General features: G+C 39.0%; 5 protein-coding genes across 6 annotated transcripts; 2 read left to right on the top strand and 3 right to left on the bottom strand.

Annotated features, from left to right (window-relative positions):
• Positions 1-2,341: 2,341 nt before the first annotated feature.
• Positions 2,342-6,140, top strand: LOC108969074 (secretion-regulating guanine nucleotide exchange factor). The gene is made up of 5 exons (XM_018933576.1): positions 2,342-2,518; positions 4,352-4,763; positions 4,835-5,086; positions 5,153-5,916; positions 5,975-6,140. Exons 2-5 carry the CDS (start codon positions 4,746-4,748, stop codon positions 6,078-6,080), a joined length of 1,140 nt encoding a protein of 379 aa, XP_018789121.1. The 5' UTR covers positions 2,342-2,518; positions 4,352-4,745; the 3' UTR covers positions 6,081-6,140.
• A 218-nt stretch (positions 6,141-6,358) lies between these two features.
• Positions 6,359-8,592, top strand: LOC108969079. Of its 2 annotated transcripts, none has more exons than XM_018933583.1 (5): positions 6,359-6,778; positions 6,949-7,149; positions 7,216-7,619; positions 7,683-8,193; positions 8,330-8,592. In XM_018933583.1, the coding sequence occupies exons 1-5, from the start codon at positions 6,715-6,717 to the stop codon at positions 8,512-8,514; spliced, it is 1,365 nt and encodes a 454-aa protein (XP_018789128.1). In that variant the 5' UTR covers positions 6,359-6,714; the 3' UTR covers positions 8,515-8,592. The 2 variants fall into 2 exon arrangements, with proteins under 2 accessions (XP_018789128.1, XP_018789127.1); XM_018933582.1 differs by having other exon boundaries at positions 7,680-8,193.
• Positions 8,593-9,702: 1,110 nt separating this feature from the next.
• On the bottom strand, positions 9,703-10,954 carry LOC108969071 (lysosomal aspartic protease-like). Its single transcript, XM_018933573.1, has one exon. It carries the CDS (start codon positions 10,897-10,899, stop codon positions 9,760-9,762), a length of 1,140 nt encoding a protein of 379 aa, XP_018789118.1. The 5' UTR covers positions 10,900-10,954; the 3' UTR covers positions 9,703-9,759.
• A 1,471-nt stretch (positions 10,955-12,425) lies between these two features.
• Positions 12,426-13,939, bottom strand: LOC108969113 (lysosomal aspartic protease-like). The gene has a single exon (XM_018933640.1). The coding sequence runs from the start codon at positions 13,901-13,903 to the stop codon at positions 12,644-12,646; it is 1,260 nt and encodes a 419-aa protein (XP_018789185.1). The 5' UTR covers positions 13,904-13,939; the 3' UTR covers positions 12,426-12,643.
• Positions 13,940-16,721: 2,782 nt separating this feature from the next.
• On the bottom strand, positions 16,722-18,079 carry LOC108969112 (lysosomal aspartic protease-like). Its single transcript, XM_018933639.1, has one exon. The coding sequence runs from the start codon at positions 18,035-18,037 to the stop codon at positions 16,844-16,846; it is 1,194 nt and encodes a 397-aa protein (XP_018789184.1). The 5' UTR covers positions 18,038-18,079; the 3' UTR covers positions 16,722-16,843.
• Positions 18,080-18,479: the final 400 nt, after the last annotated feature.

The following is an 18,479-nucleotide window of genomic DNA, read 5'->3' as shown; positions in this document are numbered from 1 at the left end:
TAGTGATCGGATCTGTAAAATTTCTTCAGACATTATAGTGTAGCTTTAGAAAACCAAGCATATCGAATTTCGTGGTGATATCTTGTCAAATAAAATAGGTTTCTATACAAGCACTTGATTTTGACAGTTCATTTTGTATGGCAGCTATATGCTATAGTGGTCCAATAATGCTGGTTCCAACAAAAGAGCAACTTCTTGGCAAGGAAAGAATGTGTTCAAAATATCAGAACGATTTCTTAAGAACTGAAAACTGAATCAGCCCAGAATATCCGATGTTAACTTTGGGGTGATAAAAACTTCATGGCAAACTTGTTATGCACCGTTGAGGGTATAAAAGTAAAAAATACAAAATAAAAAGTCACAACCATCAAATCCCAACGAAAATACCGAATTAAAAATAAATGAATTTAGAAAAAAAAAAGTCATTGAAAAAAGCGGCATTTAGGAAGTGCTCGTACTGGGTAAGCGTCGCTTTGGTTGTTGGCCATTAAAATGAACATTAGAAGCGCCTCGAAGCGTTAAAGTCATGATGATGAAGTGATGTCGTTTATTTCCAATGCTTGTAAGCATTTCTTTAACCCTTTGCTGTGGTTCTTACAAACCAAAAAAAAAAAAAAAACACAACAACAACAATTTAAAAGAAATTCACTCACCGACAATAGCCGATGTGTGTAACTGCAGGTACAACATTGAATTTGAATTTCCTGCGCTGCGGAAATCAAAGCAAAAGCAGCGCGCGCCTGCTGCCAACCGCTGCCATCTCGTCACCACCACAAAGGCTGGTGTTGCTGCGCGCGCGCAACAAGCGGCATCGCACGGTGGGCAGCTGAGCGATCCACCACCACGCCGGCCGTCCAGCCAAACAAGCAGCCACCTCAGATCACAGACCGTACTCAATCATTCGGCTGCAGTTGGCCAAACTTACACTGGCTGCTGTTGTGTTGTGTTGGCACTGGCACCAGTAGTGGTGGTGGTGTGTTGGTGTGTGGGGTGCCACCACCACCACCGAGACAAAGGTGACAAAGTCACGAAATTCTTGTCAATTTTCAACTACAGACCAATTTGTTGTGCGCTCTTTCGCTTTGTGAATTTCGTGACAAATCAAGCTACCAAAATTGGGAGAAAATTCAGTCACCTCCTTACTGCGCCGCACACTCACAAACGTGCATCGTTGTCGCTTTGATCAGTGAGGATTTGACGGTTTTTAACCAATATGTTATTGTATTCAATGCTTGTTCTTGTTCTTATTGTGGTTTTCGGTTTTTTTTTTTTTGTTTTTGTAACGAAATTTAGAATTTTTGCTATTGCTCAGTTTCTTATTTGATTACGCTGAATTTACGATTTATTGTCGAGGAAGAAAAGCAGTAGGTGTCGTCTGTGCTTAAGCAATCCGCTGGCAGAAGCTTCACGTGTTTTCAAGTGCAGGTGGGCGTTAGAGAAATTTTTGTGTGATAATTTTTTTATTTCTGCTGTAAAAATGTTTTAAAAATAAGAATAAAATTATTTACTTAAAGTGGTGGTAGACAAGCAAATTGGATCTTTCAAGTTCATAATTTGCAAAAATAATTTTTTAGAATATTTTCGCAGTCATCAGCGAAAAAAAAATTAGTAAGAGTCAAATAAAAATTATACATGGATATATGTTTGTATATATAGTTAGTCCATGCTTATAAAAGCACTGACCTCAGAGCTATCAAACGTAGAAACCGCGTTGCGCCTAAAAACGCAATGAAGCGCCCTAAATTCGAACTCGTTGTCCACTTAGCTTAGCCATTTCGTCGACAACTTCCACAAATTTTACATGATGACGCCATTCTATTACGGATTAGAGTGAAATTTTGTTGTAATTTCGCCATTCTTTCTACGCGAACTCAATTGCGAAAATAATGTGACTTCTCACCCAGAAGCTTGACTAGCACACGTACTCTAGTTGCGAGCATACAGAAGTGTGAATATTCCCAACAAATACTAAAATATAAACACACAAAAATATATGTATGTATATAGTAACATATATGTATATTAAATTGCCCCACATATGCTTGCTCTAGTATTTTTGGCACATTTTCACACTTGTTTTAGTGTAGCACATTGGCCGTAAGCCTAACTAGAAGACGAAGCTCATCTGGTCATTAGAGATTGAGGTTAGCACGTTGTAATCAGCAACTTATGGTTACAGCAATAATTTTAATATTTTTCCTTGCTTGTTGAATTAAATTATTATTTTCGAGCTCTTTTTTTTTTTTTGTTTTTCTTTGGAAGCACACTGTTGTCCTGATTTCACAGAAAAAGTGGACCAATTCGATAAATTACAAGTAAAATATTCAAATGTTCTAAAACTAGCTGGTTAACAAAGGAATACGTAGGTTGCGCTTTTTATCCGCCGTATAGCAGTGACTTGGCACAGAATGACTTGTTTTTACTTTTGTATGGAAAAAATGAAGGAAGAGGTTAACGTTTCTTGATGCCTGAAGAGGCGATTGTTGCGTTCCGAACTCATGTTTTGGCGACACTTGAGGTAAGAGAGGCAAAAGGGCTTCGAAAATTGGTTTACACCCATACTAATATGTATAGATGTCATTGGAATTCGATCGAAGAGTTTTTTAGTGGTCTGATAACGAAAGTCCCGACAAATTAGCAGCTTCCGGGGAATAAAAAATTGTGGGAACAGTTACGAGAAAAAAGCGTTTAAAGTTTCAGTTCCGGTCGCACAGGAATACCGTTTACAAATTATTCAACATTATTACTACCTTTCACGTTCTGTGAAGTTTCAACAAGATCCGACATGTTCGAGCCAAATTTTGTACAATGATCAGGCCCATTTCTGCCTCAATGGCTATGTAAACAAACAAATTTACCGCATTTGGGACAAAGAATTCAAGAACTGCCATTTTAGACAGAAAAAAACAATGATTTGGTATGGTTTGTGGCCCGGTCCATATTTCTTCAAAAATGACGTCGGTGTGAACGGAGCCGTCAATGGCGACCGTAATCGCGCCAACCGACTATTTGATGCTTGAAATCCAAGCTTGTGATCTCGGCAACATTTGGTTATAACAAGACGGCGCCATTTCCCACATATGACATCAATCAATGGATTAATTGAGAGAACACTTCGTTCGATATCACATCGTTAGACTTTTGACTGTGAGGATATGTAAATTGGTCAATCCCGCTTCGGTTCAGGCCGTGGAGCAAAACATCATGCGTATCATTCGCAATGGGCAATAAACATTCCTCTTTAATTTTTTTTTTTTTTTCTTTAAAACCGACAAACTCTGTTGTTATCGTCAAACTAATTGAAGATGCACTTGCAACACTGCAGGCTTACAAGCTTGCCCATTAACTAAGCTTTTCGCTAATTTGTCAAAAAAAGAAACGCTTTCATTCATGTATAAATACATATTTGTATGTATGTATGTCTAATTATAAATTAGCATTTTGTATAGCGGCGAGTCTGTGGAGAAACGAAAAACCTTTTGCTACACCAATAATTGCAATGACTAAGCAATTGTGCGGTAACTGTTTGCTCCGTGCTGCTTTTTTCTGGTTATTTGTGTACCATTTTACTGGCTTCCTCTTCATATAATACTAAGATTTGAAGCTAACTCTTCAACAATATTTTGATATTAACTTCGCATTGTTAGACAGTCTAGGACAGTTCGGACAGTTGTTTTCACAAATCGTTGCAGCGATGGTGGATAACTCCACCAACATTTATTTGTGCCCCATTTGTTGCTGCATTCCGCAAGCAATGGGGCAATCAAGTCGGCCAAGTTAGATGCTTAACATTGAGGGCAGCCAGACGGTGCGACAGGTTCCAAGCTCGTGCGGTGCGCTTTTCCTGTATTATTTTCGCTTTTAGTAAATGCACTTGCTTGGTATTTTAATTTTTATTTCATGCTTTCTTGTAATTGTTTTATTTTTGCCTATTACTAGGGACTCAGGTGCATTTTAACGCGCAGTACAATCGAAGATCTTTTGAGTCGATTATCAGCAATTTTAGAGATTTCCTTTTGGAGTACACTGTGACCAGTGTATATCAGAAAGTATATTAAGCACATGTTTAGGACTGAAACATTCTTATAGATGCTGAGGACTTTGAACATGCACTCACCAACCCTTTGATGGTTTCTCTGAATAGCGTCTGTAATTGGAATTTGCTCTCAAAACATTCCTAGATATTTTTTCAATATGTTCTATACGCTTGCAATAAATATTACATTAACACTATATGCACTTAAACTTTCAAAAGTAAACACAACTTTTAAGTTTCCATTTTAAAACATTTTCTGCTTCAAATCACTAAATGTCACTATAATAAAATTTCAATAATTTATTTTTCTATCAGACAATCAAAAAATATCGCATGCTACTTTGCTGATAATCATTTTTTAGCAACACCCTGTGTCCCATCAAGTCAGCTGTGCGCAATCAGCTGCTGCCAGCTAAACATTAGCATTCAATTAAAAACCAACGCAAGCAACAAAAAATCCTTTTTAATTTGGTAAAAACATGCAATTAGCCATAAAACTTTACGTGTGCATAAGGAAGGATATTTGCTCAAGTTATAAGTTAAAAGGCAGGCGAATGCAATTTTCAAACAGCAGTCGGTAACTGACATCCAGGCAAGCAAGACTCCTGAAAGCCATTTCTGCGGCTAACGCATTTGACGGATTGTACACACATATTTAATATTGCCGTGCGCCGCAAAAGCAACTAGTGGCGATTGTGTATAGAACGACATGTCTGTGTATGCGTGGGTAAGCAAGTAATTTGCATATCAAACTAATTAGCATTTAATAATTATTATTTTAACTACTTGCCTTAACAGGGGGCCAATTCGCACGGACAGCTTAGCCTTGGCTTTGAATCGGAGTTATGCATGTCACCACAACTTGTTCGTGAGTTCACGTTTAATCCGAATAGTGTTCGTCGCATACGTGGAGGTGGCGGGCATGTACTTGTGCTGGATACAAATGGGCGCATTCACGCATGCGGCTGGAATGGTCGCGGTCAGTTGGGATTAAACTCAACCGAGGAGTGTTTTAATACATTTCAAACTATACCAGGCGAATATTTTGGGGTATTTGTGTTACTGCTTAAATGTTTCTTGGTTATTTATTTTATAATTTTTGATTCGCATATGCAGGATGTGCCGGTCGAGAGCATCTCATGTGGTTGGGATATATCTGGCTGCATAACAGTAACAAAAAAGTTGTATGTTTGGGGTTCGAATTCTTTTCAACAGTTAGGTCTGTGTCAACGCGAATTCAATGCAGTAAGACGTCCACTAGCTGTCATACTACCACGCAACGATACACCAGCACGCATAAGTTTCGGACTACGTCACTGTGCCATACTTACGGCCGACCATAAGGTTTATGTCTTCGGTCGTCTACGTATAGGTGATGAACCACCTTCTGACTTGTGTATAACATCGACAACGCTCAATTGTGCGCCTGTTATAAAAATTCAAGCCAGCGACCCGAGTGAACTACGTATTATAGGCGTTGCAAGTGGACAAAACCACATTTTACTTAAAGTGATTGATTTGGAATATGGTGACAGTGCTAAGCGTGTTATTGCTTTAGGTGACAATAAATTTGGGCAAGCAAATTCATTTCAATTCGATGAAGAAATTAAACAAATCGCCACGGGTTGGACGCACAATGCAGTAACTTTAAAAGATAATCGAGTACTCACCTGGGGACGTAATTGTTACGGACAATTGGGTATTGGCAGTGTAACGCAAAATCAAGCAACGCCACAGGAATTGGATTTGCCCAGTTCGATTATAGAATCACGTTTACACCTGGGCTCTGAACATGGTCTTTTACGTAGCACGAGTGGTGAAGTGTACACATGGGGTTGGAATGAACATGGTAACTGCGGTAATGATGGCACGGAAAATCTGTAAGTAGATGCTAGCAAAATAGATTTTTCTTACATGCTAACAAGGTCACTTTTTTAGATGCTCACCTACGCGAATTCAACTCCCCGGATCTTGTAAAGTCGCTGGTACTGGCGCAGGATTTTGCTATGCAATTTGTGAAGTGCCTACCGAAAGAAGCACTTAAAAATAGTACGTCCTTTTGCATTTGTGTGCACCTAAAATAGAAATTTTTCGTAAATATTATCATATATATAAATAGAAAACTTTTCGTAAATATTTTGTGATATTATAAAATATAATATAATAATTACAACAAAAATTATCGCGATGCTTTTTATATATTTCAATGTAAATATATACTTGATGGCAGCGCCAAAATGTAGGCTATGAGAAGAAGTGAAAATCTCATAACACTGTCCGCTGCAAATGACTCCTGCAGTATGCCTTGACGGGTGTAAAGAATTGCATTGCGATTAACCTCAAAAATTAAACTTGACCTAAGCAAATGCTTTAAATTTGTTAAAGTCGTAACAAGCTATTGTAAAAGAAAACAAAATTCTAAATTTTTAAGAAATCTATTGAAGACAGATCGGAAAGCAACACAGGCGAAAAATTATAGAAAAAAGGCAAAAAAATATCGATTATAGAAAATTGTTGTCAAATACAGTGAAATTTGAATCACAACGGGCAGCTGTGACAAGAAAGCAACCGTTACACACACGTTACTGTTGGTGCAATTCTTTTGCTAATTTATTATTGGTTTGAGTGCTTCCAGCGCTTAAACGCAACAAATAGATAAACAAAAGGTCAACCGAAGCATGGAAACACAGCAGACTCAACAAACTGAAAAGCTCATAGAGGACATGCTGGAATTTTTAGATTGTAATTATGAATTTCCCCAAAACCATAATTGTGTTTGAATTTTTTATTTTATTTTTTTTTTCAAAAATTAATACATAACCAAAGAATATCTGCGTGATTTCTTTTTCCATGATTGTGAAAAAAATATATGTATAAAATTTTATAAATTCGAAACAATTTCATTTTTTCAGCAACGAGTGAGGACGAAGACGACAGCAACAATATGAAAAGCGAACAGGGTAATGCTAAAGAATCTTATGAAAACGCCAATGAGCATACTGGTAATTCTTTATCAAGGTTAAGTAAAAAAGAACGAAAATCAAAAAGGTCGTTTGCCAAAGAATTGTCAAAAATTAAAAACGAATTCCCTATTTGGAATACAAAGGAAATTGGTAATACAATATCTTAATTTCAACAATTCGATTCTTAATGTTTACTGGTAATGCTCAATTACACAGCGCCTACTTCTAAAAAGCTAACTGATCCAATTTGGCATCAATCACACATACCGGCTGGTAAATGTGAGACCACGGATATTGAAACTGACTGGAATTCGAAATTGGAATCTAATTGTCGTCGCAGCAGCAACACGTATGTACAAGAAGTAAATCGCGCAATTTATGGTGACACAACGGGTCATCCTCCAAACGATTCCACGGAATACTTTCAAGCTGCACAAAATTATGCCATCTATGGTAAGGATTTTCTCGACTTTCCGGAGAATCTTACGCCACTGCTTAACGTGAAAAGTTCATCCACGCCGCCAGAAGCTGTGCCATTTGTTTCCGGCTATGGTAATGGCTTATATCCGACGCCGCAAGCACCAGAGACAACAACCGGTATTGGTTTTGCTAATCTCAGTGTAAGTAAGCGGTATATATTTTCAGTGCGTTGCCTAATTTCAGTTATGCATTCATTTCAGAAGCAATCTTCGGCTGCATCTTCTGCCGCAACAGCTGCTTATTATCAGATGTGTAATGGCCTGCAGCCGGCTTCGGTACGTCCGGCAGCTGGTAGCACTGCGTATGGCATGTTTTTGGGCAACAAAGTTACCTATGTAGCGGCTGCTCCTGCGGCACCGCCACTTGTCTACAACCAACATTCATCTACAACTACCAATTTTATTTCGAATAGTTTAGCTAACGCCGCGTTGGCTACTTCGCCAACTATACTTTATTCCAATCCGATGCTCACCACAACTACACAACAGTATCTAAACACTTTTTTCAAGGAAACTCAATATCTAAGTGGCGCCACCACACAGGGGTCCACTGTGGGCACAGCCACTGGGATTTATGAAAGACTCGTTTACGCACAAATGCTGCAGCAGCAAATCTATCATCAAACACAACAGCAAGCTGCTGCCGTAGCGGCAATGTTTCATAAATCACGTCCAACTCGTGCTACCAATGGTGGCGGAGGAGCAACAGCACCTTGTGAGTAACCAAATGTAAATAATATCAGCTGTTACTAGCTTTGCGGCATTGCCAATGCTGTTTTTTGTCGTACTTTTAATTATCAATATCACTTGCACCGTGATTCAATTAACTATTGTAATCCTATAAATTTCAGGTGCCCAAAATTCTGCCACACAAACAATGCCGTCGTCAAATAACATACCGGGTCTTAACATATGTGGGCGTCAAGCAGCTATGGTTACCAACGCAACTGATATGCTGGTAAAAACACCACCAGTTCCTTCACCAATTGTCGCCAATGGCAATGAGGACAATGTGACCACTTTGAATGATTTATGAGGTTCCCACGATTATTCTTAGATTTCTTATTGTTGCTAAGTTGTCTTTTCCTCTTCGTTGTTGACATTTTTTTTTACTATTTTTATTAAATATCTGAATTAAAAAAATAAATAGGTCATAATAAAAATCTTACAAAAATGCTCAAAATTATATATGTATGTGTATTAAGCCGCATGAGGAAGCCCAATAACACAACTGTTTTACTCTTGTTAAAAAGATTCTCGTAGACCATTACTGTTGGAATTTAAGCCGAATCGAGCTAGTAGTTCCGGACAATAACGAGACCTTTCTTAAAGTCTTCGATCGAACATCTAAACAGTGAAGCCTTTATACTCCTAGTTAAGGAGTATAAGGAACTCTTTCCTAAGTATAATAGTTTTTGCACGAGTTTCCCTGCAGTCTCCTGCTTGAAGCGAAACAGCCACCAGGAATGTTAACAACTTCGACAATATGACGACCAGACTTCATTCACGGTGGGGCCAAAACACCTTCACCGACTCCCCTCAGTGAATGGCGTACCCATTGCAGGCCAATCGAGAGTGCTTCTTGCTCGAAAAATCGAGAGTGCTTCTTGCGCAGTTTCATTCTGGATATTCTAACAGGTTAAACTCCTACTTATCCAAAATCGATCCCGACATAGAAAATATGTACATATGTATATGTCCAACATGAAAGGAGTCCCGCATAACTCTAACCACCTCTTTGCATGCCCAGCTAACCTTACACATCTGACACCCCGCTCCCTATGGTCTGACCCTGTCGAAAGAGCACGTTTCCTGGGCCTACCGTTGGATGACCTCGATGACAACTTATCGAACCTTAAAGAGACTAAATTACCGTTACAACAACAACAACAGTAGTTTTGCTATGACCGTCTGTGAGAGTACGTGCCGTGTCCGTGGATAAGAAAGTTATCGCTACCGTGCAGATCCTCATTGCAGACCACTTAATTAGTAGAAAAGTTGAAAAAACGCTGGACCAAGTATATCGAGCTAAAATATCACGCCAAACTTGGTCTAGTACAAAAGATTTCATGACACCTCAATAGGTTCAAAGAGCAGCAAAAGGCGACGTGATGAGATCATAATTGTTGGAAAGAAAAAGGCCCCTGTTCTTGGCTAATGGAACTAGAAGAGTAGATAGGTTTAGACAAGACAGAGGTTATGAAAACAAGAAAAGGAGTTCAAATAACTATATACATATTGACTTAAATCTTTATTTGGAAATCCTTGGAAATTTCAAATATTACTTAGCTTTGGCAAAACCAACTTGGTTATTGCCCAAATCGAAAACACTGTAGTATTTTCCAATGAAAACATCTCCCAAAATCCAGAAAGAGGTGCCACCATCTTCAAAAGCAGACATGCACAATTGCTCACCACTCTCAGAGTCAACCTCGATGACGTAGTCGCTACCCTCCAATGTAAAGTTAGTGCCGGCAATGGTGAATGAGATCTTTGGTAAGCTGGATACTTGAGCGCAATCGACAAAGTATTGTCCTTCGTAGTCAGGTTCAGCACCAATGAGTTCCTGTAGATATCCATATAAATAGTAGGGTACTGCTACCAGGCTGGTACCGGTGTCAGCTATAGCCGAATCTTCGTAAGAGAACTCGCTACCACCAATATATACCGTATCCACGTTGAATTGCCAATATCCTTTGCTTGCGACAGGAACATAGGTTATATCACCTTCATAGTGATCACCATCAATGCCACCTAAAGTTAAGACACCACCTTGACTAGAAGTGCCATCACGTGTCAAATAGAAACTGAAAACAGGTTCTTTGACTAAACCTTGCTTGTACAAATTATAGAATGGTGGTACCACATTATCATTAGAGATCTCCTGGTATCCCATACCGAGTATGCCATCGAATACGGCATCCACGAAAGTAGTGCCAGGTTCCGTCGTGGCTACAGCAAAAACTTGATCGCTTATAGGTAAACCCGCAACGGATACGGTATCTTCAACTAAGTAACCGGACAAACTGCCAGTACCGTATTGGATGGAGAACTCTGTGCCATTCGGCTTATATGTACTTGATTTGCTTGCATCATAAGAGTTGTGGTTATTGCAAGCTGGATCACCTGAGCAAGGTCCTTTAGGCACCCACAAATTCGATGAACCGGTGTCGAAGAGTACTTGGAAGTTTTGCGGTGGGGTGCCAATGGTGATAGCGCCATAATATGAATCGTCCAAGTAATTGTGCAACTGCTCGTCCGTAGCGCGTGGCAAGGAATTGTATTTACTACGCAACACCGCCAATTGTGCGGCGACATTCTTCAAGGAACGTTTTTGGTTATTCTTATTCAAAGGAATTTGTACGACTGTCGCTTGTGCGACCAACGCCAAGCACGTTACATTAACGAGGAACTTCAACATTTTGGTTGGAGAGAAAAACTTAACACGATAATAGATAATCGTACTATGATGAGCTTTTATGTGGCGAGTACCCTTTTTATACTATCGTAGAGTATTTCTTCCTGGTTTCCTTGTTAAGAGAAGCTTTATCGGTAATTAAGGTTGTAATTACCGATAAGTATTGAAAGTATCTCAAGTGCCCAATAGGAAAAACTCAAAAGCTAAGCTCTGATTCCAATAGAAAAAACCTAGCCAGATAAAGGAATAAATTACCAGTACCGGTAAATTACTCGATGGTTCAAGTGACGTGATAACCTAACTTACGGTATTAAATATCAATTCATTGAAAAACACAACTTAGAAAATAGAGTCACTGAGCTTTCCTTATTTAAATTATCGAAAGTAAGTTGTAGCTAGATGTAGAAGCCTCCTATGCCGTCTCATAGCTAAATCATTTGCATAATTATCTTTAGTCTACAAACAAAGTACTTATGAGATTATAATAAATGCCTTTTTAAGTGCTTCGTCTAGCTCGTGTTGTTTAGTTGGATAAAATGTTTGTATGCACTTAAAATTTCCCTTCTAGAGATCTATCCTTAAACAAATGGATACGTGAAGTATGTTCAACAAGCGTTATATAACAGTTAGTCCGTCCTCTGTGATACTGTTTTTCTGGTACAGCATGCATCTTAAGAGTCCCTAGATCCCTGACCAACCTTGACGAAAAGATGCCGTAAAGAAGATAGGTCGCTCTTTAGTTTCTTTCTTTCTGTTTGATATCCACTATCGTAACAGTTTAGAAGTTGCCTTCCTTAATGCCGTTCTTTGTGGGACTAAGACTGTCCGCTTCCATTTCTTAAGTCATCCAGCATTGCCGGTCCCAGAATGCCAATTTCGGCACGAATTAAATGGCGCATGTTTGATCTGCCAATCAGAAATCAACCACTAACGCTCACTAACCTTTCTTACGTACGTTAAATACGGTGAGAATACTTATGGGAAATTTTATGTAAATAGAAAAGTTATTTTTATGACAGAAATGTAAAGTCCTGAAGCCAATCCATTTTACTTGAGTTATAGCATCTAATCGGGCAAATATAATGCGAGTACAAATTTCGCGCAAAATGAGCAACGATCTGGTATCCTTCCTCTAAACAAAGAACTATCGCTTTCGGAATAAATTTGAGGCTTCTCAGAAAATCTAACTGAAGCATTCAAGGAAACGGAAATGGAATTTTCGCTGTCAGAAGGCGCTTCGCGAAGCAGAAATCTCCTGTAGCAGCCACAGACTCATAAAATTTTGTACGGATTTTTTTAAGCGCCATCGATTTACTAGAGTAAAAACTTTTGTATTCTTAAAAAGTGACTAATTTAGTTGGATTTCTTGCAAATCTTGAATCAATTCGTCATATCGCGCCATTCAATTATTATTATTTTTTCTTTTTTGCTTTTCTGTTTACGTTTTCGTTTATTACTGCTTCGATACAAAAAACTGAAAATGGATGAGTCGGTTCATTGGAGGTAATATACTCGTATCATGTGTGTCCTATATAAAAATATTGTTTATCTAATTGAAGTGAAATCGAAAGAGCACATTGATAACGAAGTTACAGTGGCGTCATATATCATACCTATACGTACCACATATAAATACATAGGATTACATACAACATTAACATTTAAATGTACAATTTCCACAATTAATAAAATTAAGCTACGTAAAATATGTTGCAATGTATAATTTAGATAGACGTGCAACTTTGAATTATGCTTTAAAATAGAAAGCCAATAGAACAGACGTTAAGATAACCAATAAGTTAGGGTTCAAATTGAAAGCGCCGCCACCACCTACTTCTACATTGCTGGAATTACTAACAGCCGTCGCGAAACCGACTTGATTGTTGCCCATATCGAAGATTGCGTAGTATTTCATAATGAAGACATCGCCAAGAATCCAGAAGTTCGTGCCACCATCCTCGAAAGCCGACACACATAATATATTGCCATAATATCCCTCCATTTCATAAACATAATTACTGCTATCCAAAGTAAAGGTGGTTCCAGCGATGTTGAACGAAACTACTGGCAGGCTGCTTGTTTGGGTACAATCGAACACATACACGCCATTTTCATTCAATACAGCACCAAGCGCAGTCTGTACATTTATGTAAAATAAGGTCGGTACAGCTAACAGACTAGTACCAGAATCACAAATCGCTGAACAACTGTAGCATATGACTGTACTATTACCAATAGTTATCGATTCCACATTGAATTGCCAATAGCCTTCGAGAGTAACCGGTGTATAAGTTATATCACCAATAAAATGTGTAGTATCGTAGCCACCAAGCGTGAGCTCACCACCATTGGCAGATAGAACGCCAGTGGAATTGTTGGTCAGGTAGAATGCGAACACGGGCGAATCGATCAAACCCTGCGTGTACATATTGTAGAATGGTGGTATAACTTTGTCAACCGAAATCTGTTGATAAGCCATACCCAGAATGCCATCGAATTCGGAGTAGACAAATGTGGTGCCAGGTTCTGAGGTCGCTATGGCAAAAGTTTGTCCTGTTATAACCAAACCGCTCACATTCACGGTATCTTCCGCTAGGTAACCCGTTAAATTGCCGGTACCATATTGTATAGCGAAACTTTGACCATTCGGCTGGTATGTGCTCGATGCGCTGGAGTTATACGTATTGTGTGTGGAGCAAGCGGTATCGTTGACAGCACACGGTGCTCCAGGTACCCATAAGTTCGATGAGCCGCTGTCGAAGAGCACATTAAAATTTTGCGGTGGTGTACCGATGGTGATGGGTCCATAATATTCATCGTTCTCGTAGTTGCTCAATTGTTCGTTTGCAACTATGAAACTTGAGTTGAATTTGCTGCGCAACAAGGCTAGATGTGTGCTGTAGTTTTTAATCGAACGCCGCTTATTGGGTTTAGTCAACGGTATGCGCACGAGCGCGGCATCGACGACCAATGCTAGACACAAAACCGCTATCACCGACTTCAACATTGCGACTGTCTATTTGGACTGAACCATATGTAATAATTAATTATTTATGTACGCTTCTACTTCGACTATCAAAAATTCGGAACTTTTTTTTAATAAATAACGAGGATTTAACGTTCTTTGTATCAATATTGTGGTATTAGTCATGAACTACATGTGTGTACCTTAAATGCCTCATTAAATGATAAAAAAATATGTTGTTATGTTCATACAAAGGTTTGTCAAATAATTACATTGCTTATCAATTAAATATTATTTAATGAATTTGTTATCACAAGTGCCGAAAAATGCAATAAAACTAAGTGGCTAGTCTGTCCAATTGCCATACTCGAGTGTAAATCTAGAAAATTGTTTTATTTTTCTTCTCTATCAAAAGTGGTGCATAACATGACGTACCCACACAAGCCACAGGCTTCGTTATGGAAATCGCGTATTAGCCGTGCATGCTAGATGACGATACCGATACTTCTTCTTCCTTTTCTTCGATACCGATATGTTATAACACTTACTATTTTCCTTGGAAAGCACTATGCGTAAGCTTAAGTTCTAATCACACTCTAATTATCGGCATAATTGTAGACAGATAAAAAATATTTTTAAGCTGCTTAATACAACGCCATGAATATGCGATTTATGCTCACAAAGTAGCTGATACATATGTATATACATTAGGGTGCGTCAGAAAAGTTTTTGACTATTTTTTTCGTTTGCCTTATAAAAGTAGCTGCTGGCGTATGCCGATGATATTGATATCATTGGCTTCAACACCCGCCTGAATAAGGAAGCAAAGCAAATGAGTCTAGCAGTGAACGAAGGTAAGACGAAATATCTTCTGTTTTCAAATAAACAGTCGTCGCACTCGCGACTTGGCTTCCGCGTCACTGTTGACAGCCATAACTTCGATGTCTTAGATAATTACGTCTATCTTAGAACCAGTATTAACAGCAACAACAATGTCAGCGTCGAAATTCAACGCAGAGTATCTCTTGCCAACAAGTGCTGCTTTGGACTAAGTAGGCAATTGAGAAGTAAAGTCCTCTCTCGACGAACAAAGGCCAAACTCAATAGGTCCCTCATTATTCCCGTCCTGTTATATGGTGCAGAAGTATGGACGATGACAACATGTGATGAGTCGCCATTACGAGTTTCTGACAGAAAGGTTCTGTAGAAGATGTATGGTCCTTAGCGCATTGCCAACGGCGAATTCGTAATCGATGGAACGATGAGCTGTACGAGATATACATAGTTGACAGACAACGGCAGTGGGTCATGTTGTCCGAATAGATGGAACACAGATGAAAGAGGAGACCTCCATTCCGTTGGAAAGACCAAGTAGAGAAGGACCTGGCTTCGCTTGGACTCCCCAATTGGTGCCACATTACAAAAAGAAGAAACGACTGGCACACTGTTGTTAACTCGGCATTATTAGGTGGAGGACTTCTCCGCTACATTTAGGAGCTGATACTTGGAGAGCCCTTCTTGGATGTTTCTCTCAACCAATTTTTCAGAAAAGCATTGTTTTTTCACCCACCCTAATACACATTTATTTACTTTCACCTTTAAATATATATAAAGCCCAAGTCACACATTTCTGATGAAATTCCATAATTTAGAATGTTGCAAAATCCCTAAGAAAGATAGCCAAGATAAGATAAGATAAGATATAGAAGAATGACACTAATACATGTGTAAATGCTTAAAAWTTTTTCGATATCGTATGACCGCTACGTTGGGCCTTGATGGACTTAACTCTAACGAAACTAATTCCTGATGCAGAGAGAGCTTAAGGCAGGAATGGATCCAAAACGTAACGTTCCTCAAAGTAACGAGTTTCACTAGTTTACATGCTCTGGGAGGTCTTCACTCTTTTGAAACTACAAGTATATTCTAGGGCTGTAGTATTCTTGGCTTTGCAAGGAAGTCCGATTCCCGAAGTGATTTCGATCGGGCCGCTGCATTAATCTCAAAGTTGGTGCTTATTATTGTGCTGCTTCAAAATCAAATAATTTTTCTTGGGATCCTTTCTCATATATAGAAGATACCACCTAATCAGAACTTACTCATACTCGTTGTAACTTAAACTTTCCTTCATCGCAAGGGTTCTTTGATGTCGCTGTTTAGTACAATGTTGAAAAACCAGTGGCCATGAGTAAAACGATGAGTCACATAATTGAAACTAGTCGGTCGTCTTTAAGTAAAGAAAAATAAGGATGGCAATGCTTGAAGCGAAAGCTTTTTCATTCATGAATCGTCTAACAGTGGTGTAAAGATGACGAAGTTTCAGAATAGGTTATGTTTGAATTAGTGAGTATGTAGGTATTTAAAGCTCGTTGTAACTAACTACTCGCTGCATCTAACTAATCGTTTGTTTTTATTTTCAGCCACACGCCATTTTATTAACAAGAGAGAACCCATTCGTTCAAATTTATTCAAATATCGTCTAACATAACTTTTGGATACAACTGATTATAAAACCTTTGAACTTAATATACAAGCAAAATTGTTTAAACGGCATCAGTTATAATAGACGATTTTTGAAGCGATTACTCATGCCCAAGATATACAGACCTCTCTTCTAGGCCACTGCTTCAGTTTGATTTAATCGTCCCTGTACCTAAAATACAACATGAATATTTTATTTGAGAACTGCTTAAGCAAAACTCGAAAAAAAATCCCAAATAATACATACATACATGTATCATCATATACATAGTATATCATCTCAATGGCTAAGACAGCTGCTTTAGAACCTGAAGAAAATGTATTCGAACCTTCTACTAATCCTTTTATAAACGAAATAATTCCCGCCAAACACATAAACAAGTTGTGTATCGTATATATTTTTGCATTGATCGCTATTTTTATAATATTTTATTAAACAAAAGTAAAAGAAGTATCGTTAAATCGGTTTCGTTTATAACTCTTCCATTATATACATAATTTTCACTCACACGCGCAACTGCAAGTTGGGCTCGGGTCATCAGTCAATGCTTCACTGGTTGCTGGAGCAAAACCCACTTGATTATTACCCATATCGAAGACCGTGTAATATTTGCTAATGAAAACATCGCCAAGAATCCAAAAGTTCGTGCCAGCATCTTCGAAGGCGGACATACACACGACACCACCATTCTCATTATCCGATTCTACAATGTAATCCGAACCGCTAAGACTAAACGTTGTACCACCAATACCAAATGAAATAATTGGCAAGCTGCTCACTACCGAACAATCCACATAATATGCTTCATCACTGCTTAGCTGAGCGCCAATAGCATTCTGTACATTTTCATAGATGTCTGTCGGCACTGCCAACAAACTGGTGCCCGTATCGGCAATGGCTGAGCACTCATAGCATATGTACTCATCATTAATGATGACCGCATCCATATTGAATTGCCAGTAACCTTCGCTTACCACCGGCACATAGGTGAGTTCACCAACATAATGATTGGTATCAACGCCGCCGAGTGTAAGTTCACCACCTTGAGTGGATGTGCCATTACTGGTCAAATAGAATGCAAAGACGGGCGAATCGATTAAGCCTTGAGTGTACAGATTATAGAATGGTGGCACCACATTATCGACTGCAATCTGTTGATAACCCATGCCCAGAATACCATCGAATTCGGAGTAAAGGAACGTACTGCCTGGCTCAGACGTCGCTACAGCAAATGTTTGCTGTGCAATGCTTAGACCATTAAGCGTGACTGTATCCACGGCTAAGTAACCCGTCAGGCTGCCGCTACCGTAAGCTATGGCAAAACTTTGACCATTCGGCTGGTATGTGCTTGATGCACTGGAGTCGTAGGTATTGTGTGTTAAGCAGGCCTCATCGGTGGACGCGCACGGTGCTCCAGGTACCCATAAGTTCGATGAACCGGTATCGAAAAGTACGTTGAAATTTTGTGGTGGTGTACCAATGGTGATGGGTCCATAATATTGATCGTCCAGGTAGTTGCTCAATTGCTCGGAAGTAGCGACGAAATTCGAGTTGTATTTGCTGCGCAGCACCGCCAGGTTCGTGCTGTAGTTTTTAATCGAGCGCCGCTTGTTGGGCTTTTTCAACGGTACGCGTACGAGCGCGGCATCTGCCACCAAGGCCAAACACAGAACTAGCACGGTTAACTTAAGCATTTTGATTGGACCACACTGCAGTGGTGATTTGTGGTATATAAATATTTTCTAAGTTTTGCACTCCTTAAATGAATGCCCTTTTTATAGTACTTTTGGATATTCAATTCATTTATATTATATGCTTGGGGCGTCATAATGAAGCATTGAGTGCGTGACCTTTATGTGATTATGCGTTAGCTTAAATGCCGACCAACGTTATAATTTTATATAATAGAAGTTTTTGTTGTGATCATTTCTTTTTCGCATTAAAAGGCTTCTCGGAAAGTTGAAGTATTACTGGGAGCTGAGTTATTACTTGTAAAATCCTCATCTCGTCGAATAGCAACCACAAATATGTCGGAGAAGCTCGGCCCTTCAACTGGCAGGTGTGGAATACCGTATCTATTTGCACGAGCATATAACAGGTAGGGCAAGGCTAAGTTCGAGTACAGCCGCATTTTCT

Source organism: Bactrocera latifrons, unplaced genomic scaffold (assembly GCF_001853355.1).
Source record: "Bactrocera latifrons isolate USDA-ARS-PBARC rearing strain unplaced genomic scaffold, ASM185335v1 scaffold_24, whole genome shotgun sequence".
Classification (NCBI taxonomy): domain Eukaryota; kingdom Metazoa; phylum Arthropoda; class Insecta; order Diptera; family Tephritidae; genus Bactrocera; species Bactrocera latifrons.
This window is presented reverse-complemented; position numbering and strand designations above follow the sequence as displayed.

Excerpts from the sequence above, each read along its gene's own strand:
- LOC108969112 (XM_018933639.1), bottom strand. The coding sequence starts at position 18,037 with ATGCTTAAGTTAACCGTGCTAGTTCTGTGTTTGGCCTTGGTGGCAGAT.
- LOC108969074 (XM_018933576.1), top strand. Across the intron at positions 5,087-5,152 it reads TACCAGGCGAATATTTTGGG|GATGTGCCGGTCGAGAGCAT; the intron begins GTATTTGTGTTA and ends TCGCATATGCAG. Across the intron at positions 5,917-5,974 it reads AATGATGGCACGGAAAATCT|ATGCTCACCTACGCGAATTC; the intron begins GTAAGTAGATGC and ends TCACTTTTTTAG.
- LOC108969079 (XM_018933582.1), top strand. The coding sequence starts at position 6,715 with ATGGAAACACAGCAGACTCAACAAACTGAAAAGCTCATAGAGGACATG. Across the intron at positions 6,779-6,948 it reads CATGCTGGAATTTTTAGATT|CAACGAGTGAGGACGAAGAC; the intron begins GTAATTATGAAT and ends TCATTTTTTCAG. Across the intron at positions 7,620-7,679 it reads TTGGTTTTGCTAATCTCAGT|AAGCAATCTTCGGCTGCATC; the intron begins GTAAGTAAGCGG and ends CATTCATTTCAG.
- LOC108969113 (XM_018933640.1), bottom strand. The coding sequence starts at position 13,903 with ATGTTGAAGTCGGTGATAGCGGTTTTGTGTCTAGCATTGGTCGTCGAT.
- LOC108969071 (XM_018933573.1), bottom strand. The coding sequence starts at position 10,899 with ATGTTGAAGTTCCTCGTTAATGTAACGTGCTTGGCGTTGGTCGCACAA.